The 24,500-nt window shown below is 41.6% G+C and overlaps 1 protein-coding gene across 2 annotated transcripts in view; it reads left to right on the forward strand.

Moving 5' to 3' along the window:
- The first annotated feature begins 3,564 nt into the window (after window positions 1-3,564).
- Window positions 3,565-24,500, forward strand: part of SUSD1 (sushi domain containing 1) — a 51,612-nt gene continuing 30,676 nt past the window's right edge. For both annotated transcript variants that reach the window (XM_083353776.1, XM_083353777.1), the window contains exons 1-6: window positions 3,565-3,848; window positions 5,894-6,025; window positions 10,691-10,837; window positions 11,690-11,869; window positions 17,187-17,366; window positions 19,652-19,831. In XM_083353776.1, coding sequence (XP_083209902.1) covers window positions 3,728-3,848; window positions 5,894-6,025; window positions 10,691-10,837; window positions 11,690-11,869; window positions 17,187-17,366; window positions 19,652-19,831 — 940 coding nt within the window. In that variant the 5' untranslated portion in view covers window positions 3,565-3,727. The remainder of the gene's footprint in view (window positions 3,849-5,893; window positions 6,026-10,690; window positions 10,838-11,689; window positions 11,870-17,186; window positions 17,367-19,651; window positions 19,832-24,500) is intronic.

Below are 24,500 nucleotides of genomic sequence, written 5' to 3' on the forward strand. Positions count from 1 at the left end.
CATCTCTCGCTCAGGCTTGTGCAGTGCTGCCACCAGTTCAGCTCATTCCCCTCCCCCGCTACCACTTTTCTAGGATGGTCACGTACCACCTGCTAGGTGCCAATGTACCACGGGTGGTACCCATACCACTGGTTGAAAAGCCTTGGGATAGGTGCACCATTCAAACCCCTGAAGGATAAGTTGGGGACGGATCCTCCTGGAGAGAAAATAAATCTATCCATGTGCTAAGAATTAGCACTGACTTGATGGTACCTAAGCAAGAAAGCAAGCTGTAATTTGTAGATTTATCTGGAACGCTGTTCCAGATGACCACCTGACTAAAACTAAAACATATTAATAATAGGCAAGGCCAGATTGGGGAGGCCATTTGTAACTCCCTTGTCTCACACTTTGTTGAACTACGTGGGGAATTCTTGGGTTTTGATACTCAGCAAAATCCTCGCTGGACCATTCAGGAAATGACAGTATGCCTCTGCAAACATTGATTGTAGGCAGATCCTTCTTGGACAGCTAGTCCTCAGATACCTACCTACCTGTAGAGAATAAGGGAGGTAACCCTGACAGAAGTATGTAGGAACTGTTACTTAGTCAAGGCGGCTGGAGCATTTTTTAAAATCTGGGAAACAAAATAATATTCAGAAGCAGTTTAGGCAAATGCCTCTCTGACTTCCTTCCCTCCAGGATTCCTGGAGGCAGACTTGAAAATTCTGTCATCAAAGCCTACCTCCATAAAGTGTAATTCTACTCTAACTGTGGAGTTGATTTTCCGCTCTCGTCTATTGAGTGTAGTTAATGTCGCCTCTATCTTTACAGGTAAGATTGTCAACATAAGCTATATTTAGGTACTGATTGTAAAAATTAAATGCAAAAGCTGTTTCCACACTTGTAAAGGGAAAGGAGGTTGCCAAAGGCAACACAAGAGATCCGTGAGCAAATTACATTAGAAGTCTCTAAGTTGTTTATTTGTGTTACATCAGAATCCCCCGCTTCCTTTCATTGGATTAGAACTGCACTATTGAAGGTGGGGTTTTTTTTTAACATACAAGGCAGTGCGTGCTGCTTTCTTGCTCAGTTTGAAAACTCTGCTCTAAATCATACTATTATCAGTTGCACCTTCTGGAGAAAAGGTTAAAGAGGCTAGAAATACTCCCCAAGCCTTTAAAAAGTCCCTGACCGTATTAACATTTTTTTGGTTGTTGAAATATCTATCTGAAAAAGGGATTACAGTACCCGCTAAAAGAAAAATCATACAGCAATGAAATGTATGAAATCATATAAGAAACCCCTGCGCTATCTTCTTTCTGGCTGCTAGCTGAAAGTAACTACTCCCCTTAGAGAACTTTTATAAAATGTTTTATAGATGGCATTTAGATCCTAAAAAGCTTGCAAGTATGTATCCGAATTATCAACCAAAATGTTGGAGGTGTGGTGATGAAGATGCAACATATTTTCATGTATGGTGGACTTGTAAAAAGGTTAAGGCCTTCTGGATAAAAATTTGGTGGAATATGCAGAAGATCTTCAAGCAAAGGATAAAGTTTTGCCCGCAACTCTTCTTGTTGGGAATAATCACAGATGCTACGGTTGTGGACACTAAGTTGATGTTGAATTTAATTACGGCAGCAAGACTTTTAATAGGTCAGTATTGGAAGAAAGAGGAACTGCCGACCATAGAAGAATGGACTTTAAAGGTTTCCGACCTGGCAGAGATGGCAAAGATCTCGGCTTATTTGAAAGATCACTCGCAAGAACGTTATATTATGGAATGGAGAAAATGGATTGAGTATATCCAGAACAAATATAGGGTTAAGAAGTTTCATGTAGCATTTGAATAAGTCTTCCTTCTCTTTCTCTTTCTTTATTTCTTTCTTTTTTTCCCCTCTATATATATTTAATATCATTAAGGTTTGTATTATCCTATACAAGCTAGAGAGTGATGGATTTTAGAGTTTATGGTTGTTAGTATATGGTTGTTTATGATTGTTTTTTTTATTATACCTTGTATTTAGCTCTGGGAAGTGGGGGGGGGAGGGGGGGAGGGGTAGGGAGGGAGGGAGAGGGGAGGGGGAGGGGGGATTGTTAAAGATAAACTATATGTTAAAACTTTTCAATAAAAACAAAAAAAAGAAAGTAACTACTCCCTTGTAAAGTCAACTGATACTCCTATCAGTACAGCCACTTGGATAGAATGACCCTATCGAAAAAATAGTTCAGAACTGAAAGATCAAGATACGGTATTTTGTGGTTTAAACCCTTAGCTGGTATCTGTGGGAGAGTTTACATAATGACTTATATCATATTTGCAACTGCCTTTTGGGGAGCTTCGTCCTTATTTTTTCCAGCTGCTTAATTCTGCTGAAAGGTGAGAATTTCTTTTTTTTTAATTGAAAAGTTTTACAGTACATTTTATTTATAAGAAAACAAAACAAAACCCCTCCCAACCCCCTCCAATAGTTTTTCCAATAGTCTCCGCTCCAACACTCTCAACTTTAGAAACGGTATCATTGATGGCCTCCTCAAAGGACTTTGCATCTCAAATCGATCCTATATACTGTATATATAGGACGAAGCTCCCCAAAAGGCAGTTGCAAATGTGATATATAGGATAAAAAGTGAAAACAGTTGCAGCCAGTTCCCAGCCTACTCATTTCAGTTTCCCACTCCAGCCGTGGGCAAAGTGGGGAATGTGTGTGTGTGTGTGTGTGTGTGTGTGTGTGTGTGGGACCTTCCCAGAGCTTCAATTCTGCAAACTATAAAAGGCTTTTTTTTAATTTGGCTGCAGACCCACGGGCAGCAGTTAAGCTGGTTGGGGGCTCACAGAAAGAGAAGCCACAAAAGGGAGGCGGGAGAGTGGCCCGGAGTGTGTGTGTGTGTGGGGGGGTACTTGAGTGGCGATGGGGAGCAATTTGGATGCCAGGAGGGCTCGGGATGGGGTGAGGGGGTCTTAAGGAGAGCACCCAAATCAAGATACGGTATTTTGTGGTTTAAACCCTTAGCTGGCATCTTTGGGAGAATTTACATAATGACTTGTATCATATTTGCAACTGCCTTTTGGGGAGCTTCGTCCTTATTTTTTCCAGCTGCTTAATTCTGCTGAAAGGTGAGAATTTCCAATAGTCTCCGCTCCAACACTCTCAACTTTAGAAACAGTATCATTGATGGCCTCCTCAAAAGACTTTGCATCTCAAATCGATCCTATATACTGTATATATAGGACGAAGCTCCCCAAAAGGCAGTTGCAAATATGCTATATAGGATAAAAAGTGAAAACAGTGAAAACAGTGCAGCCAGTTCCCAGCCTACTAATTTCAGTTTCCCACTCCAGCTGTGGGCAAAGTGGGGAAAGGGTGTGTGTGTGTGTGTGTGTGTGTGTGTGACCTTCCCAGTGGCCCGGAGTGTGTGTGTGTGTGTGGGGGGTACTTGAGTGGCGATGGGGAGCAATTCGGATGCCAGGAGGATGGGGTGAGGGGGTCTTAAGGAGAGCACCCAAATGGAAGGGGCAGGAAAGGTCGAGCCAAACAACTCCCCGCGCTCGGCGGGCCTGGGCGCTTCCTCCCTGCAACCCACAAAGGGTGACAAGCAAAGGGAGGAAGGGGGCGAAGGCAGATTGAAGCCGAGGGAGGAGGAAGTAGAAGGTGACCGCGCCTAGGCCGGGCTTTTCTCCTGCGCCAGGGCCTCCCGGAGCCGAAGCGAATCGAGGCGGGAGCCGGCGGCTGCAGGAGGCGACATGAACTCGGGGCCTGTCGGGGCGAGGCAGGGCCGTCCGCTTCCCGGCTCCCTGCTGCTGGTCTTGTGGGCGCTGCTGCTGCTGCTTCTGACCCGCTCTTCGGCGGAAGAGAAGAAACGGGGTAAGCCTTCGCCTTGAATCCAACGCTTCGGCTCAGGTTAGCGTTTAATTCGGAGCAGCGCTCCGGCTCCCCCACATCATCTTGGCTTTGGTAGCAGCCGAGGCCGGCTTCGGCGGAAGGTTGGGTAAATTACAGAAGGAGCCAGGGGGTAAATTTTGACGAAACGTTTGCTGCTTCTCTCTCCTCCCTCCTTCCTAATTCATAGAAATATTCCTCGCTACGGTTACGGCTTTTTCCCCCACTTGCTGTAAAAAGGCTGAGGCAAGTTATCCCAAGGTGGCAAAATAATTTTTGCCCCACCTGACGGTTCGAACAACTCGTCAGTGGAACGCCTTGCCTTCAGACGTTGTGGCTGCTCCCAACACTGGAAGTTTTTAAGAAGAGATCGGACAAGCGTTTGTCTGAAGTGGCATAGGGTTTCCCGCCTGAGCAGGGGGTTGGACTAGAAGACCTCTAAGGTCCCTTCCAACTCTGTTATTCTGTTACTAAGCAGGGCTGCATCAAGTCCCTGGAACAAGATGATAAAGCAACCCAGATGTTGACTTCCAGATGTGAAATCAAGGCCAGTCATCTGCTTACTCTTCTGCTGTCTGACTGAATAGTGCTGAGAGAGTATCTCTGGTCATGTGTAGAATGCACATGGATAAATGGCTCAAGAATGCATCAGGTGTCTGTGGTTTTGGAGGGAAAGCCCATCTGAGTAGTATATAACAATGATTTCTACTTTTTCATTACATTTCCCCACCACACACACACACATATTCTATTTTCCCTCTAACTTTCAAGCATCCTTCTGTTCAGTGAGTAAAAGTACTCTTAAAGAACACAACAGTGTCTCCCTTTTCACGAGAAGGGCCCTAATCTCGATAGAAAGAAACCCCAAATATAGCAATGGCAAACTATGTGGATTTATTAAATAAATAAATAAATAAATAAACTATGTGGAGAGAGAGGTGTTTGTGAAGCATTGAGCTTGCCCAACATCTCCAAAATGAGGATGTTGCCTTGCATGTGTGGAAGTTATTTTCTGCATGGTAAAAAGTGGGTGGAAGCCACCTAGTACTTCATGCCCAGTTGCAAAATTTTCTTCTAGATATGTTATGCAAAACTTCCCCAGTCTGCAAAGATTTATATGGGGAGCTTCCAGCAGACCCAGCTAGATCATCTAGCGGTGAAGGATGCTGGGAGTTGCAGTTCACTAACAGAGGATGCCAAAATTCCCTCCTTCCCTTGTTTCTTTAGGTGATTCTAATGATTCCTAGTGTGCACACCTTTTAAGTTGATACTATTTCCCAATCTTGGTGATTTCTGGATGTGTAAACTTCAAGTCCCAGAATTCTCAGCAACAAATATGCTGGTTGGGGAATTCTGGGAGTTGGTCCACATATCTGGAAGTAACCCAGTCTGGGAAACACTGGTGTAGGTCATCTTTCTTCCAAACGTGTTTCACTACAATTTAGCATGGATAGCCTTTTGGCATGCTGATTGCTGATTTTAGATTGAAGGATCATAATCCGTGCATTGTATTGTTATTAACTCTCACTAACATGATATGATTTATTCTCACAGCAGCCTTATGAAATAACTTAGACTGCGATAAAGCAACCGGCCCATGAGGGATTGACAGTCCTAATCTGAGAATCCCTTGTGTGTCAGTATCCCCTGCTAATTACAGATTGGGTGCATTTCTCTTAACTGCTTTATGAAATTAAATCCTTCATTTCATTGAGCCCAAATCAATGTACAGAACACTAAAAATTCTAACAATTGAAAGCATTTTATTCTAATGCGTTTTAAAATAAATGCCTGCTTTTTCTCTTCTTTGCTACTCTTTCCATGTTCACCCTGTTTTTTTAGGTTTTTCAGGTTTAGCCTATTCTTAGGGTACAGTCGGTTAATTACTGCGCCTAGAAGTCCCTCATCAGAAGTCTCTTTTTTGGGATCCTAAGGTTCTGTGGAAAAGTTTGAAAAATGTGGTCTAGGTTACTAAACAGATTATCTTCCCATCTTAATTTACCCCCCCCCTTTCCCCCCCCTTTTTGCAGAAAACACCAGAGATGTAATTTTTGATGTTTGTGCTACTTGCCATCCAAATGCCACATGTGTACAAAAAGATGGCAAAGATATCTGTGAATGCAACTATGGATTTATTGGAAATGGGAGAACAATCTGTCATGGTAGGTGAATATTTGCAAACTGCATCCAACTTAGAGAGTTCTACTGCAATATGCTTTTAAATATATTAAAAATGAAAGTCAGCTCATGGAAGCACAGACCACTGCCTTGCAACTAGGGACTACAATAACAGCAATTTTGGCCTCCCAGGGATGGCCCTAGTTTTAGCCAGCATCATCATGGGGTGTATGGATCAAAAGTATACTCTAAACCAGATATGTCAAACTCGTGACGTCACGTGACGTCGCGAGACGTATTGGGACTATTTTGCCATTGCTGGGAATGGGGTGGGCATGGCTTCCGGATGATGCGTCCGGATGAGCCATGCTGGCTCAGGAATTCTGGGAGTTGAAGTCCATGAGTCATAAAAGAGCCAAGGTTGCCTACCCCTGCTCTAAACCTTGAGCTAAATGTACAAGTATTCCTCAACTTACAATCATTAATTTAGGGATCCTTCAAAGTTAGAACGGCACTGAAAAAACTGACTTACGATCACACAACCATCACAGCATTCCCATGACCGTGTGACCAGAATTTAGGTGCTTGGCACCTGGCATGTATTCATGACAGTTGCGCTGTCCTGGCTCATGTGATCACCATTTGTGATCGTCCCAGCTGGCTTCCAACCATGAAAGTCAGTGGAGGAAGCCTGCTTTGCTTAATGTCCATGTGATCCACTTAACAACTGCAGTGATTTGCTAAATACAACAGTATTTGCAAACAGTGCCTTGAAATGAGGCACAACTCAATAACTGCCTTGCTTAGCAATGGAAATTTGGGCTCAGTTGTGGTCATAAGCCAAGGACTACCTGTGCCCATTTTGTTATGTAGATTCCCAGCAAATAGTAAGAATGAGATCAACCTGATCCATTGTTGTTTAAACATTGGAATTGATCCTTTAAGACCCATTTCCCCTTAACTCCCTCTCCCATATGTTCCTAAGGCAAAAACAAGGGCTGTTTTTTTTCTTTTCCAGGCACTGGGGATTGTGAGGGTAATTTGTTTTCCATCTTTGATCTAAAAAGTTTTTCTAGCCTGGGCTATTATATTGGAGGAAATGGGTCCTTTTTCAGAGCATCTGCTCTACACTCAACTGTAGGTAGTCCTCGACTTACAACAGTTCATTTAGTGACCTTCAAAGTTACCAAAGCAGTGAAAAACATTACTTACAACCCTTGCAGCAGCAACCTGTTCCCCCCCCCCATGGTCACATGTTCAAAATTCAAATGTTTGGCTACTGGTTCGTATTTATGACAGTTGCAGTGTCCCGGGATCATGTGATCAGCTTTTGAGACCTTCTGACAAGCAAAGTCAACGTGGAAGCCAGATTCACTTAACAAACGTGTTACTAACTTAACAGTTGCAACGGTTCACTTAACAACAGGGGCAAGGAAAGTCATAGAATGGGGCAAAACTCACTTAACAAATGTCTCACTTAACAACGGAAATTTTGGGCTCAATTGTGGCCGTAAGTCGAGGACTACCCGTATAGATCTTCGGCAGCCTCCATTCCCTGGGGAGGCTAGGAGGTAATGATGTGATTAGAGGGCTGATTATATATCTGGCAAGTTCAACGTCTGCCTGCCTCCTAAGACGGCTTTGCAAATCCTTCCTACGAAGCCTCTCTCAATATGCAGGTGTCCTAATAAAACTCCTCTCTTTCATTCATCAAAGCAGGCACATTTATAGGTTTACATTTCTGCTTCGGGAGCTGCTCCCACGGATCTCTGCACTGCCTATCCATGCACATTTTTGGATTTCCTTCCCCCCCGCCCTAGATCAGAGGCTATGCGTGGCTGCACAAGCAAAGACAGCTAGGAACAGCTTCTCAAGCTGCCACGGTGAACTTGGGAAGAAAGTGGCTACTTTCACCATTTGAAGAGAGGTGCTTTGTTTGTACTTCCTCGTGTCATGTCGTGAAGCCCTTTTGAAGATTTCTAAAATAATAATAATTTAATAGTGGTCTGTGCTCCCAATTTTAATTGGGCGGTTCACAGCAGTAAAAAAAAAATTACATTAAAATCAGTAAAAGGTAAAAGGTGAAGGTAGAAGACAAACGATGCCAAGTGAAACGGATGGAACGAAGGGAAGAGTCTCACTCACCCTAGCTTGATACATGTATATGTGACATATGTATATCTGTCCTTTGTGTCTTTATCAGTGCATACTTGAGGACCTCATGGCAGCGCGACACCACGCCATTAATGTTGTTAGTTTCTGGGCAAGATCTGTTTAACTTGTACATATTTTAATTTTGTATTTCATATTTTAAATTTTATGTTGTATAGTAAGCCTTATTTTAATTGTGATGCTTCTGACATGAATACAGGTAGTCCTCGACTTACAGCCACAACAACTGAGCCCAAATATTTCTGTTGTTAAGTGAGAAATTTGTTAGGTGAGTTTTGCCCTATTTTTCTTGCCACCGTTGTTAAGTGAGTCACTGTGGTTGATAAGTTAGTAATCCGGTTGTTAAGTGAATCTGGCTTCCCCATTGACTTTTGCTTGTCAGAAGGTCGCAAAAGGAGATCACATGACCTTGGGACACAGCAACGGTCATAAGTATGAACCAGTTGCCAAGCATCTGAATTTTGATCATGTCACCATGGGGATGCTGCCAAGGTGGTACGTGCGAAAAATGATCATAAGTCACATTTTTAGTGCCATTGTAACTTTGAATAATCATTAAATGAACTGTTGTAAGTCAAGGACCACCTGCAAATGGACAAGCAAATTCAAGATTGGAACTTTGGTAAGGCTTTGGTGATGGTGGCGGACATTTCTTCTTTTATTTACCGGCCTTGCCGAGGGCCACATTGCTGGTGTTTTCTCAGTGTCCAACATTAAAATGTTTTTTGCTGAACAAATTGCATGGTAATCATTTCTGGCATGCAGTTTTCAGCTATTTATTTCACTATGTCATCACTTCCTAAAATTGCCGCTTCTTCTTAGAAAGATAGGCAAGTTAATACAATATGGATCTAAAAATAGGGTGTAAGTCAGACTTTTGATGGGACAAAATTTCTGAACCATTTTTCATGCATTGTGGTCAGGATTTTAACGAGCCTCAAAGAGTCTCTCTAAGTTCAGTGAATGAAAGTTATTGCTAGTGCTGATGCTATCCTCATACATACACAGAAACATTTATTCTCGCCAGTCTGAGACATCAGTTAGATTGACAGGTGATGAGTTGTCTCGTATGGGGCTTTTCAACCTTTTTACCCATTGTACCACTTTTAGGATATGGCAGCATCCGAGTACCACCAGTTTGCTTTTTATTCCCCTGGTCTGCTGGGTGGTTGCAGCAGGTTTTGGTCACTTCACATGACCCTGGGATACTCTGACCATCATAAATATGAATCCGTTGCCAAGCATCTGAATGTAAATCACAAGACCCTGGAGATGCTGCAACATTCCAGCTGATCAGCGCTTCTTCTGGGCTCAGTAGAAGCACCAGGAACAGCACTGAGCTCCAGCTGGAGCTTGGTGTTGATCCTGGCGCTTCCGCTGAGCCCTGACAGCCCTGCAGCTCCAGCCGTCTCTCGCTCAGGCTTGTGCGGTGCTGCCACCAGTTCAGCTCATTCCCCTCCCCCGCTACCACTTTTCTAGGATGGTGGCGTACCACCTGCCAAGTGCCAATGTACCACAGGTGGTACCCGTACTACTGGTTGAAAAGCCCTGGTCTAGTATCATTTAGCTTATTAATCAAGAAGGGATTAAAATAGATGCCTCTTATCTGAACTGCAAGAGCCCAGTCACCACTAGATGGCAGAAAAGAGATGGAGAAAACTTTATTATTATTATTATTATCTCCTTGCTGCCATTTATGGCCAGCAAGATCTTTGTAACCAAGTTATGATATTCTTCCTGTCAAGCACAACCGCCTTGTGCTTTGATGTATTTATTTTACTTGTATCATGCGAGCAATCTAATACTCAAGGGACCAATGTCCAAGGAGGAGAAGATCCCTGCACTTTTATTCACATGGACAAACAGTCTGTGGTTTGTATCAGAACATATCTTTTGCTATCTTATCTTTTTTGAAGCTTCCCCTGTACCTGTGCTTGAAACAAACAGATTTTTTTTTAAAGATGCTCCCCGGTCACCTATCTTACCCTTGGGTCTTCAAACGTTTCCATACGTTTGCCTCAGCTAACAGTTTTTCTCTGGATCATATTTGTTAAGCATCTTGCACAATTTCCCCCCAAACTCATATCCGGTTCTTCCATTATCAACATTCACCAATCTGTAGATACGTCCCTATGACAGCTCAGGTGAATCTAGTTTATAATTTCTAACATCCGTATTAGCCCTTTCATTCATAATTAAGCCTAAACGTTCACTTCCCTGAACGTGTTTATCAATTCCACTTCCAAAAATCAGACTCTTTATTCAGATCTGTTGTATCATCTCCTTTTCAGTTAGTTTTGCAGTCTCACAATTTGCATAGTTTCATTTCACTTGTTAATTCATGTTAATTGTAACAAAATAATATTGCCTAGTTGCTCCAGATTACATGTATATATATTATACTGACACACATACACGGGATATTTTCATCCATTATTAGAGTGGTAGAACAATATTATTGGTCTTATTATATAATACTAGTTGTACTCTTTATTAATTTGATTAATCTCTGTTATATATTTTAAATATGTTGTCAGATAAAAATGAATGCCTTTCTGGCATTTGTGGAGAGCACGCTGTATGTCATAATACACACGGAAGCTATTACTGTGTTTGCCATGTAGGCTTTCAGGCCTCCAATAAACATGAAACATTTATTCCTAATGATGGCACAACATGTATAGGTAAGTACCGCAATGATAAATCATACTTCTTCTGTTTTTTTTTAATTTAAAGAGCACTTGGTACAATTAGTTTTGGTTTTCAGCTATGGATTGTTTTCACTGTGTATATTTTAAACTGTGAGCGAAACACATTTGTGTCTGATTCTCTTAAAGTCTCATATAATTAATAGATTAAACAGTGAATGTAGGGCAAGTTAAATTTACATCTGCAATATTTAGCAGAAACAGTAAAATGTATAGTATTGGCATTGCATGGATCATTCTTATGGAACACTACTTAGCTCTGCTAAAATTAATATATTATTTATTTTTTGGATGTGTCAGAATAAACCACACTAAGTGTATTCATTTCTTTTTCCCTTATTAGATCACCTTTCTGTTCTTAAGGTTTGCATTCCTCATCTGTTAATAACACATTTCTTACATTTACTGATTATCAGTTATGTAAACTTATGAAGTTAGAATATATTGGTTTAAAACTGCATAAAACTCCATTTAATTTAATTTTTAATTTATTTTTGCTTGTATTAGCAAGGAAAGCAGTATTTTTCTCACAATTAGTCTGAGTCTGCTACAGATCTGAATCCTGTAGGGGAGAGAACTATTCACATGGGAATAACTAAAAAAAATGGGAAGGGAATGCCATTTCCTTCAAAGTTGCTTTTCTTCTTAAGCAAGTGAAATTCTTCCAATTTTGTTCACTTGGTGGCTTTCCAAGGATTTGATTCTGAGGAAAATGAGACTTGGAGTTTTATATTTTCTCTCAAAGAATGCCAGTTGATAGATCTCGGGAAGTCAAAGGAATTGGGGAGAAGCATCTCAAATTTTATTTTTCCTTTCACTTTACTGCAGTTTTGGATTGTGGACCTCCACCTTATATTCCAAATGCTCTGTCAGCTCCTGTGGATAAAACCACTTATGGAAACCAAGTCCTTTATACCTGTCAGCCTAATTATGTCCTTGAAAGTGGGAACTCAACTGCGGTTTGCAATGCCAAAGGAAAATGGGAAGGTGCAGATATGGTGTGTAAAGGTAAAGAGAGCATCTGAAAAATCCATTGATAAATCTAATTGTTCCCATGAGAGTAGTCCCTTGTCAGTCTATTTGGGAAAAAAATGGTTCCTTTAAACCTCATAGAAATCAAAGCCAAATTTATATAATTCCAAGATTTTCTGTGTTGTACCTGCCCAGGAAAACCATACAATGCTCCCCAGGTCCCCTAGATATATATATTTTTAATTTACCTATTATTATTGGATTTTTAATCCGTCCTGTTTAATATATAATTTAAAGCAGTGAGCCTCTTACGTTATTCTTAATTTATAATAGGGGTAGAGATTATAAACAAAACCATGCGTTCAGTGCTGGAAACACAATTTTTCCCCATAGATGTTTTATGATAGGCGTGTCCAACTTTTGTAACTTTAAGACTTGTGGATTTCAACTCCCAGAATTCCCCAGCCAGGAGGGCTGGCTAGGGAATTCTGGGAGTTGAAGTTCACAAATCTTAAAGTCGCCAAGGTTGGACAGCCCTATTTTAATCTTGGCTGATTGTTGTTGTTTGATAGTCTGCTGCTTAGGCTAGTTAGCCTAAGTCCTAAGACTATAATGCGAAGGAGAGAGTTCCCCCAAATTTTTCCTAGAGAAGCAAAACAATTTGGAAGTTGACTTTTAGTTCAGTGTGCTGGCCATTAGACAGCATCTCTCTGTGATGTAATGATAATAGAGGCGTTTACCTTTCCTACAGGAGACAACCCTTCCCCATTGGCAGGGTTGAAACTGTGCTGCCTCTGCAGGTCAGAGATGGCATTTTATGATCTATTTCTTTTCTTCCTGCTCCTGGCATCAGCCAGCTGAGGCAAACACCTCACTCTGCCTAATGATAGCATCAGCTCTATTTATTTATCTTTATTTCTAAAAACAACTTTTACTATGTTATTTTAAAATTAATTTTAATGAATATCTCGTGGTATACTCTTTGGCTCTGTCATACTGATCCAGGCTTGCTTTGTTTTCATACTGTTTTCATATTGTGCTTCAGTTAAATTCTCACGGTGGTTTTTGTAAAGTAGAAAAAAAAATTAAATGTATATAAAAAAATCCCTAAACCTATATAAAGCACAAAATCTGTATAAAATAGCTAATGGGATTAAAACTGGATCGAAAAAGCTTAAGGGGAAAAAAAACCCTTTTCCTGGGGCATTTAAATATTAACTATAAAAGTAGCTGTTTTGATTTTTTTTAATATACTACAGATAAAAAAGCAAATAAATATGCATAAAGCATACCTTCTCATACTGGTTGTTATTGTTACACAACTACTCTGCGGCCTTTTTGGAATTTGTTTTTACTGATAGAGCCAGGGTGTTTTCAACTCATAAGCTTTTGTTTTAATGAGTAATAGTTCGCAACATTTAACTTTTTAACAATAGTTAATGGTTTATTGTTCCAAATATGCCTGACTGCGTGAACTGAAAATGATTCTTTCCCAAACATAATTCTCGAGAGTTCACTTAGCAAGATTTATTTGAACGAAAGGAATAGGGATGTAAGAGTTCCAGCGGGGGAACTAATTTTTCAATGTGGAACCAATTTCTTTTCTGTGTATATCAGGACATAGACTTGTTGAATCTCTTTCTCATAACCTTATTGTGAACTGAAGGCATGGTGGCTCCCTTTCTTGATAACAGTGAAGTCTACAGCTAGTTATTTACCTAACAGTCAATTGAATCTTTATCAGTCTGAGAACCAATTTTTACACAAGCTGTGGTTAATCACAACAGAAGTGAATTTCCCCAATACCTAATTATAGCTATAATAGAAGAGAGAGGACTGATAAAATATAACAGGCATTTCATAACATGGTATCTGAATATGGCTAGTGCTAAGCTACTTTCTTAAGGGACGCGGTGGCTCAGTGGGTTAGGACGCTGAGCTTGTCGATCAGATGGTCGGCAGTTTGGCGGGTCGAATCCCGAGTGCCGCGTAACAGAGTGAGCGCCTGTTACTTGTCCCAGCTTCTGCCAACCTAGCAGTTCGAAAGCATGTAAAAATGCAAGTAGACAAATAGGGACCACTATGATGGGAAGGTAACAGCGTTCCGTGTGCCTTTGGCGTCTAGTCATGCCGGCCACATGACCACGGAGACGTCCTCAGACAAGCGCTGGCTCTTCGGCTTTGAAACGGAGATGAGCACCGGCCCCTAGAGTTGGAAACGACTAGTACGCATGTGCGGGGGAACCTTTACCTTTAAGCTACTTTCAGAATATTTCATGCAGCTTTCTGAAACTTTATACCATTTATATCGAAGTAATGGGTATAACGGCATAATTGAGCTTCTGGAATCGAATCTCCTCTTTTGGAAACCTTCTGAGACTTCACATCCTAGCCCGGCTTTTAGCCTTCAGTTGCTTGGTAGTTCACACTGCCACCATTTCTACTCTTATTGTGTGCCTATCCTGGCAACTTCTCTCTGAACCTGCTGGGTGTGACAGTTACAGCTCTTCGTTTCTCTGCTGCCTCTTACGGTGACTAAAAGGTAAAAATGGAAGAAGAAAAAAAACAAGATTAGAAGAGACACAGCTTCTAGATGGTTAGAATGCAGTATTGCAGGCTTACTCTGCCTACAGCCTGGAGTCCGATCCTGACTGGCTCAAGGTTGACTCAGCCTTCCATCCTTCCGAGATCAGTAAAATGAGGACCCAGATTGTTGGGGGGGGCAATATAATAACATTGTAAACTGCTCAGAGAGTGCTGCAAAGCACTATAGAGCAATATATAAGTCTATTGCTATTGCTGTATTTCAGGCCACAAGATATTAATGAAGAAAGCAATAAATCAACTTGGTCACAGCCTGAGGAGGAAATAGAAAGGAAAGCTGAGTTGACCTAAAATATCTTATTTCTGTAAGAAATAACCAGAAGAGACAATAAGGGCTAAGAAGCACTCTGTTTAAGAAGATGGAAATTCTGTGCCTGAGCTAGCAGCTTGTGCAAACTGCAGACAGAACCTGTAGCCCATTTTCAAAAAAAGAGATATAACAGGTCAACTGGCTTGATGTCATTTAGGAGTACTTGTGAAGTAGGCAATCATGTTTAAACTTGACATGCACACATTAAACAGAGAATATGCCAATAAAGGAACATATACTGTATCCGTCCGTATGTGGTAGACACTATCCCTGCATTACAGAATCCACTTTGCCTCATGGTTCCTATGGATCACTGGCGTCTTTAAAAGGTCTCTGAAAATGCATCACACACTGCTTACCGTCCCTTAAATATACTTGAAGTTGTACTGCATCTGGACCACCTGTCCTCCCCCCCACACCCCATAGTGGCAAGTCCTTTAAAAATGTTGACAGCTCTGAGTACTGTATTGAATTGGTTGTAGTAGAAAGACACTCAGCAACTCAGCCTCTCTATCTGTTAAGCATGCTGCTTATTCTCTCTCTGTCTGTAAGGTAAAGGTAAAGGTTCCCCCGCACATGCGTGCTAGTCGTTTCCGACTCTAGGGGCCGGTGCTCATCTCCGTTTCAAAGCCAAAGAGCCAGCGCTTGTCCGAGGACGTCTCCGTAGTCATGTGGCCGGCATGACTAGATGCCAAAGGCGCACAGAACGCTGTTACCTTCCCACCGTAGTGGTCCCTATTTTTCTACTTGCATTTTTACGTGCTTTCGAACTGCTAGGTTGGCAGAAGCTGGGACGAGTAACAGGCGCTCACTCTGTTACGCGGCACTCGGGATTCGACCCGCCAAACTGCCGACCTTCTGATCGACAAGCTCAGCGTCCTAACCCACTGAGCCACCGCGTCTGTACCCAGTCTTTTAAATTCTAGCTTCATTTCTCCTCCTCTTTCCCAATTAATTTTTTTTAAGATCTCCAGTTCCAATTATTAAATCTTTTCTTCCATGTGTTCTTTTAAGTTCTATTTTTAAGTTCTGGAATTCAAACAGGACTGTGGTTCCCACTGACTAAGCGATAGTCTCAGTCTGACATGTTGTCCTTCAAGATATCTCCTGCTGGCTGGCCATGATGTTTTTGGCATGGAAAAGGCCTTTGCCTCAGCACTGATCTGGTTATGTCATTGTACCCAGAAGCTAGAAATAAAAGCAACTTCTAACTATTATCTTTGTTAAAAATGAATTTTTAAAAAAGAGGAAAAAATGTAGGTGTTTTTTTTGTGATAGATAGAACAATGGCCCAAAGTTGTATTCAGGATTATGATAAATGATATATTCATCAATTGAAAAGCAGCTATGGTAGTCCTCGACTTAGGGGCACAACTGAGCCCAACATTTAAGATGTTAAATGAGTGTTGACTCATTTTGTGACCTCCCCCCCACAATTGTTAAGCGAATTATTTGTTAAGTGGATCATGCAGTCATTAAGCAAATCTGACTTCTTCCATTGACTTTACTTGACAGAAGCTGGCTGGGAAGATTACAAATGGTTATCACATGATCCCAAGGCAGTGCAACTGTCATAAACACATGCCAGTTATCAAGTGCCCAAATTTTGATTATGTGACCATGGGGATGCTGCAAATACTGCAAAGGTCAGAAGTGTGAAAACTGGTCATAAGTCATTTTTTTCACGATAACCAAATAACAGAGTTGGAAGGGACCTTGGAGGTCTTCTAGTCCATCCCTCTTCTCAAGCAGGAAACCCTGTACCATATCAGAAAAATGGTTGTTCAATCTTTTCTTTAAAACCTCCAGTGTCGGAGCACCCAAAACATCTGGGACCAAGTCATTCCACTCATTAATTGTTCTAACTGTCAGGAAAGTTCTCTTTAGTTCCAGGTTGCTTCTCTCCTTGATTAGTTTCCATCTATTGCTTCTTGTCCTGCCTTTGGGTGCTTTGGAGAATAGCTTGACTCTCTCTTCTTTGTGGGCAGCCCCTTAGATATTGGAAGACTGCTATCATGTCACCCCTAGTCTTTCTTTTCATTAAATTTGATATACCCAATTCCAGCAACCATTCTTTATATCTTTGTTGCTCTTCTGATACTCTTCTCTTTGTTCCTTTTCAGCGCCATTGTACAGTCACTAAATAAATGCATTTCCTTAAATGAAAACAATAGTTAAACAAAAGTTTATATCCATTGGTAATTGTTTATCAGTGGCGTGGATAATGTTGGCGACATGCCTCCCTTCAGCCCTCTCATGACTCAGTTTTTGTGAACAGTCTTGGGAAGCAAGAGATGGAAAACAGAAGTCCCATTGCAGTGGCAAGGGTCTACTTATGTGAAGTCAATTATATAAATCAATGTAACATGTAGTTTCTTATTAAACTATTTGATATGCATTCCATTTTCAATACTCACATTTTTGTTTTATCTCCTTTAGAAATAGACTGTGGAAAACCACCGAGGCTGCCAAATGCAGACATTATCTGGGATAACGGCACAACTTTAGGAAGCACCGTATACTATAAATGCAAAGTTGGATTTCAGTCTTTTGGAGAACATAACTTTTCACAATGTAAAATATCTCACAAATGGGAAAACATTACTTTTGAGTGCAAAGGTAAATATATTATCTGTTACTTTTGTTCAGATATTCTTTATGGGTGAATAAAATCAGATATCAGCCCCAAGTCTAGGATCATATTTGATTCCTTTTCTGCAGCCTCTGGAGCCGCTTCTTACCACACGGCCCAAAATGGGTGACACAATCTTGAAAGAGTAATGCTGAAAACTGCAGCATATACCCTAACAAAGGTTAATATTTCGAATATATAAAAACACCCTCCTCCTCAATAGGAAAAAAACAGAAAATTCATTTCCCACTACATAGTGACGTGACCTTGCCCACATCCTGTCCATTGCCATGGTACCAGAAGGCTGCTTTTACCTCATAAATAAAATTTTCTTTCTGGGGAAAAAGTCTCATTATTATTGTCAAGTTGTTCATTCCTGATAACATGACCAGTAGTCTAGAATCAGAATGGTGGCATGAAAAGTACATTTTCGGCAGATGACTCTCATCCCCTCCATTCTAATGGCTAATTCATAGTTTCCATTTTATCTTTGGTTGTAGGCAGATGTTCCTTATCCAGACAACCATATTTTCCTGCCAACATTACATTAATTGTTTAACTGTTAAGCATTAACTGCTGCAGCCATCTACCCACTGAATATAAGTGTTTGCAACATGGAAGCCTTCACGTATACAAGTGTTCATACACTCTTTTCTCTATCACTTCACATGAAACCCAATGTAGCTTCAGTGCTGCAAACATTTATGCCGAATGTACGTGTCTAGGTGGCCAGTGCCACTGAAATGATACTGGTTGCAGGGGAGTTTTATTTGGTGGTTTTGAAGGCTCCAGGTAATAAATGTTTAAATGAGGCTAATATTAGGGTCAGGGACGTGGTGGCTCAGTGAGTTAGGACGATGAGCTTGTCGATCAGAAGGTCGGCAGTTTGGTGGGTCAAATCCCGAGTGCCGTGTAGCAGAGTGAGCACCTGTTACTCATCCCAGCTTCTGCCAACCTAGCAGTTCAAAAGCACGTAAAAATGCAAGTAGAAAAATAGGGACCACTATAGTGGGAAGGTAACAGCGTTCCGTGCGCCTTTGGTGTCTAGTCATGCCGGCCATGTGACCACGGAGACGTCCTCAGACAAGCGCTGGCTCTTCGGCTTTGAAACGGAGATGAGCAACAACTAGCATGCATGTGCGGGGGAACCTTTACCTTTTTTAATATTAGGGTCACCAGATCAGGGCTATAAAATTACAGACAACGGTGCACCTTTCATAGATATTATTCATTTTACTTACTGTCTTATTTCCACTTTATCCTTAAAAACCAATCCCCAAAGTAGGAAGCTTATTCTTGCCCAAAGCTGATTATATTGTCCAGTGGTGGTGAACCTTTTAGAGACCGATTGCCCAAACTGCAACCCAAAACCCACTTATTTATTGCTGGGTGCCGGGTGGGCGTGGCCCACTGGGTGGGTGTGGCTGTGGTCATGGAAGATTGGGTGGGTGTGGCCAAGGTGGGTGTGGTCACCTCAGTGTTGTTCATGGGGAGGGACACCTGTGGGGGGTGGGCAGGGTTGGGGGAGCTCCAGGCGTCTGGTAGGTGTGGCGGTAGGCAGGAGGCTCATCCTGTGGGAAAAGGTGAGGCAGGGTGGGGGTACCATTGCCATGGGGCAAGCCAAGGGCTGGGGCAGTTGCTGCCTGACACCATCGGCCCCCGTACACAGAGGCCAGCGAGTGTATGGAGGCCAGTGGTATTCTGTCAGCCACAGCCTGCCGGCCCCTTGACAGGCAGACTCTGGGGCTCCGCAGCCCGTCACCAGCAGTTCAAAGAAGCCGCCTCTGAGATGGATGGTCAGCCAACAGCTGAGGAGGTGATGCAGTGGGTCGTGCCTGGGAAAAGGAGAGCATGCAAGGCCAGGAGGGACAGGATGGAGGGGAGGGAAACCAGCCGTGCCGGATGCATTCAGCCACGTGGGATCTCGGCGAATTAGCAGGCGGCTGGTTGAAGAGGGACAGTTCCCACCTCCGGGGCATGGCGTGGGTGCCCACAGAGAGGGCTTTGAGTGCTGCCTCTGGCACCCGTGCCATAGATTCGCCACCACTGTTAATAGTCCATTGACTGGGAATTAGGGAGTTTTATAGTAGCGGTCTCTCCACCTTACCCTGCTTGCCACCGTTAGTGGGAATTCGAGACAAATTATAGAACATAGTCTAAACATTGGACTCTTAAAAAAGAATCCATTTAAAATAAAGGAATAAACCCTCATGATGTAGTACAGTATTGCCAACCGTATTACTTAATAAAAATTCCTTCTCATCCCGTTTAGAAATCACCTGTGGCCGACCTCCTGTATTGTCTTTCTCAAACATGATATGGGATGGATCTACTCATCCAGGAAGCACCGTAAAATACAATTGCGTGAAAGGGTTCTATTCCACGGGGACAAAAAGTCATTCTGTTTGCACCAGAAATGGATCTTGGGAAATGTTAGATTTAAGATGTAAAAGTAAGTGCTTAATGAAATCCTTAGTATGGTTGTTCTAGAAGTTGTGTACATGATTTATTTTACTTCCCTGTTACATTCACAATGTTACCGTGGGGAAAAAACTCTGAAAACAGAAGGAGAACAATATTTCAGTTATTTCCTGATCTAAGAACAGAAGCAATTTGTTTGAATTCCCAAATATCTGAGCTACAATTTCAAATTTTTGTAAGAGATCTTCCAGTTCCCCAGAATTCATTTACAGTCTCTCTTTCTCTGTCTCTCTCCCCCCCCGTTTGTGTGTGTGTGTGTGTGTGTGTGTGTGTGTGTGTGTGTGTGTGTGTGTAGCAGCTGGCAGCCCTTGACTGATCTTTTTAGATTCAGAAGCTAAGCTAGGTTAGACCTGGTTAGTGTTTTGATGGAAATTCACCAGAGAATTCTAGGATTTTGGAGCCCAGATTGTGAAATAGAAAAGACATCCTGAAAAGGAATTGCTTGGTTGAGTTCGTATTAATTGTCAGGAATTGAGCTTGACTTGAGGATAAATCTGTCTTTTCTTTTGAACTTCCTCAGTCAGCCAGTTTAGGAAAGGCAGGCCTATACAGTCCCAAATTAAGATGCATAAGGACGTAGTAATTTATATGTGTAATTCTAACAAAAATCTTCTTGACAAACAGTAGAACTTGAGGTGCATATTTAGAAAAAACCTCCCCAGAGCCTGATGCTATATAATATGTTGAATTATAAGAACAGTTATCAGATTAGGTTATAATTAGTTCTTTTTAAAAATCTATTTAGTAGTTTATAGCACTGACTCTCAAATTTTAAATAACAATATCCTAAGGACAGGGTTAATATTAATTTATTAGATTACTTTACACTGTGATATACTGTAGAGGGGACCACTAAGTTAAGCTACAGTGAAATGAAGTGTATTATCAGTGACACATTTGCCATCCCAAATTCCCCCCCCCAATAATTTTATTAAAAATTACATTTAAGAAACAAAGGAAATACAAAAAGCTAATGCAGAAATACACACACACACACGCATACAGAGAGAGCAAATATTGGAAGAAACAACTTCCCCCTTCATCTCTAGCAACATTAACATTTTATCACTGTCTCTTAAAATTCAAAACACTTCAACATTCCATATCCGACACAATTTTCTATAAACCCATCTCTAAATTTTCAATTGCCCTTATTAATCAGAAAGAGTCCACCAAGAGTTAACAGAAATAATAACTTAAATATTTATATTTCTCCACTTAAGCAAATTCGCCCCAACTATCTCTTCCTATATTCAAAGTACAACCCCAACTAACAATTAAATATTGTAATAGATAGTTTTACAAATGAATCCATTCCACTCTATTAAACATTACCAAAACTAACAATCATCATCCAATCCCTGTCAAGGAAAAAACCAGGGATAACAGGCCATTATTTTAATGGCAATCAGGTAAAACCAATTTTGCATTTTTATTTCTTTCCACCCGTGATCTTTAAGTCTCACCAATACAGTTCCAACATCTACTTTCTTATAGTATCTTTGCCTCTTTCAGAATTCTTGTCATCTTTATTAAAATCGTTATGGAGTTCCACTGAAAACTTCTCCCACAAAGTCCAGTCTAAAAAATAATGCGCATCCTTCTTTTGGTTTATTATTTGTGTATCTTTTAACATTTTAAATTCATAATTCAATTTCATTTATAAATCCAGTATTTCCATCTCTTTCTTAAAAGGTGTAGTTTTTAAATCCACCTTAAAGTCCATTTCAATTTCACTCAGTAGGGTTTCTTCCTCTCCAATAGTACCTTTTATTTCCATTGTAAAGTTCAAGAACTTCTTGGACCCAAGCTTAACATTTCCATTAAAATTTCACTTAAAACCATCTAAACTTTTTGGTTTTCTCACCCAGTCACTCTTCTTCTTAATCTCTTTATAAGACTAGTTTGAAAAGAAGGATTGTTTAGTTTTTAAATGGTACAGTTTTGTGCTTTTGCATTTTAATAGAACAATACTGGCATCCAGTGGCCTTCTTTATTAACAGCAGGCAGACGATAAATCCAGTATTGCAGATTGAAACTAAACAGGGCACAGACATAATGAGAATATGATTCTTCAGGAGCTCCAATGTCTTGCAAGAGCTTCATTTTCAATAATTCACAGAGGAAAGCTTTTGGTTCACATTCATTGTAGTGGGGAAAAGTGAAGCTTATATTTTGCCATATATCTGTGCCCAGTGCTTTTTTTGTAAAAGAAAAAGGTGCCGGAACTCACACATGTCATACAACCCGCCTTGCCTACCTTACAAGGTTCCATCCCAAAAAGGTGCCGGAACTCCGTTCTGAGCGTTCTATGAGAAAAAAAGCCCTGTCTGTGCCTATTGGAACTTCTTTTTGATCTGGAAGAAATTGTGGTGTTTGATATTGTGCTTTAGATTAGTGATTTGGAAGATACGAATTAATTACTTATTTACAAACTGAAGCAGAATGTGCTTTTAAGTTATGTATTTAATGCATGTTGCATTTAAATACTACTAATTGGCATTATAACTTCATCTTTACTGATTTTTTTTGTTTAATCAATTTAATTATTGTAGTAAATTATTATTAATTATTGCAGTAAAGTATACTTGAAGTTTATATTCCTAAATATGGAAATAGTTTGAAGTGATTTCCAAACTCTTGCAGTATCTAAGACATATTTCTTCTGTGTGCATGTGAGTGGTGAAGGGAGAAGGAAAATTCTATATAGGTAATCCCCATGTTAGGAGCATTCACTTAGCACTCGTTCGAAGTTACACAATAAGCGCCCCCTAGTGTTTACGAGCAACTCCCAAAATTATGAATGTTGCAGCACCGCAGCAGTTTTTCGCCCTTACAAATGACTGCAGAGGCTCTGCAACATTTACTCTAGTCCCCCCCCCCCCAGTTCCCCACAACTGCTTCCCCTTCCCATTCTGCCGTGCCGGATCCACTTCCCTCGCAAGAATCCTCTCGGCCGCTGTTTCTCCTCTCGGCCGCTTTGAGGGCGAGGAGAGGAGATGGAAACTCCTGGGTCCCGTAATAATTGTGTGAGTTCAGGTACCCATTCTCTTTTGAAGAGAACGGGTGCCTGAACTCTCACGAGATCACGGACCCCAGAAACTTTGATTTTCGGGGCAAAAAGTGTTTGGGATGCCTGTCTCCTGCCCCTCTCCCCCCCAATTCCTTTCTGCCACCGCCAGAACACTTTTTACCCAGATGGAGACCTTGAAAGGTCCGCTTGGCTGCAAATGGGGCACTTTGAAACGGTCCATTTCAAAACGCCACGTTTGAAGCCAGATGGACCTTCCAGGCTCCCCAAGGTCTCCGTCGGGCTAAAAAGTGTTTGAGTGCTTACGGAGCGCTTTGAAATGCTGCATTTCGCTCTGTTTCAAAGCACTCCACAGGCGCACAAACACATTTACTTGGATGAAGACCTTGGGGAGACTGGAAGCTCCATCTGGCTGCAAATGGGGCGCTTTGAAGCGCTCCATTACAAAGCACCCCATTTGAAAGCCAGATGGAGCTTCCAGCTGGCCCAAGGTCTCCATCTGGCTAAAAAATGCTTGCGCGCCTACGGAGCACTTTGAAATGCTCCGTTTCACTCTGTTTCGCAGTGCTCCATAGGCCCAACACTTTTTACCCGGACGGAGACCTTGGGGAGGCTGGAAACGGAGTGTTTCAAAGTGCCCCATATGCAGCCAGGCGGAGCTTCCAGCCTCCCCAAGATCTCCGTCCGGGTAAAAAGCATTTGAGAGCTGATGGAGCACTTTGAAACGCTCTATTTTGCTCCTTTTCAAAGCGCTCCATGGATGCTCAAACACTTTTTAGCCAGATGGAGACCTTGGGCAGGCTGGAAGCTCTGTTTAGCTGCAAAAGGGGTGCTTTGAAACGCTGTGTTTCAAAACACCCCATTTGCAGCTAGATGGAGCTTCCAGCCTCCCCAAGGTTTCCATCCGTGTAAAAAGTGTTCTGGCAGTGGCAGAAAGGTTGCGGGGGAGGGGGAGCAGGAGACAGGCATCCCAAACACTTTTTACCCTGAAAATCAAACTTTCTGGGGTCCATGCTCTCGTGAGAGTTCAGGCACCCATTCTCTGCAAAAGAGGATGGGTGCCTGAACTCGCGCAATATTAGGGCACCCAGGAGTTCCATCTCCTCTCCTCTCCCTCAAAGCAGCAGAGAGGAGAAACAGCGACAGAGAGGATTTTTGCAAGGTAAGTGAGTCCGGCACGACAGGGAGGGAGGGGGAAGCACTAAGATACCGCATGCTTCCCCCTCCCTCCCTGTCGTGCCGGACTCACTTACCTTGCCATAAAGCAACCCTAGCCATTGTACACGGTTGCACAGAATCACAAGACTCATGTTGGGTAGTCAGCGTTATAACTTATACTGTGCTGCAGTCACGTGATTTGTGATTTTTTTTTGACCAGTTTCTGGCATTTTTTGGCAGTTTCAGCAAAAAGCATTCATTCAAATTAATGGGTTCACTTAATCATCACAGCATTTGCTTAATAATCACCATGAAAAAGTGACTGAACATTATTTTCAGTCATGTTGGAAGAAATGGTGAATTGAAGACTGCTCAATGAAAAGCTAACTGAAAACTGCAGTGGGATAAAAAGCCAGCACGTAGATCGGCTCTTTGTAATTCCTCCCTGGAC

This window comes from Vipera ursinii (assembly GCF_947247035.1).
Source record: "Vipera ursinii genome assembly, chromosome: 2".
In the NCBI taxonomy this organism is placed as follows: Eukaryota; Metazoa; Chordata; class Lepidosauria; order Squamata; family Viperidae; genus Vipera; species Vipera ursinii.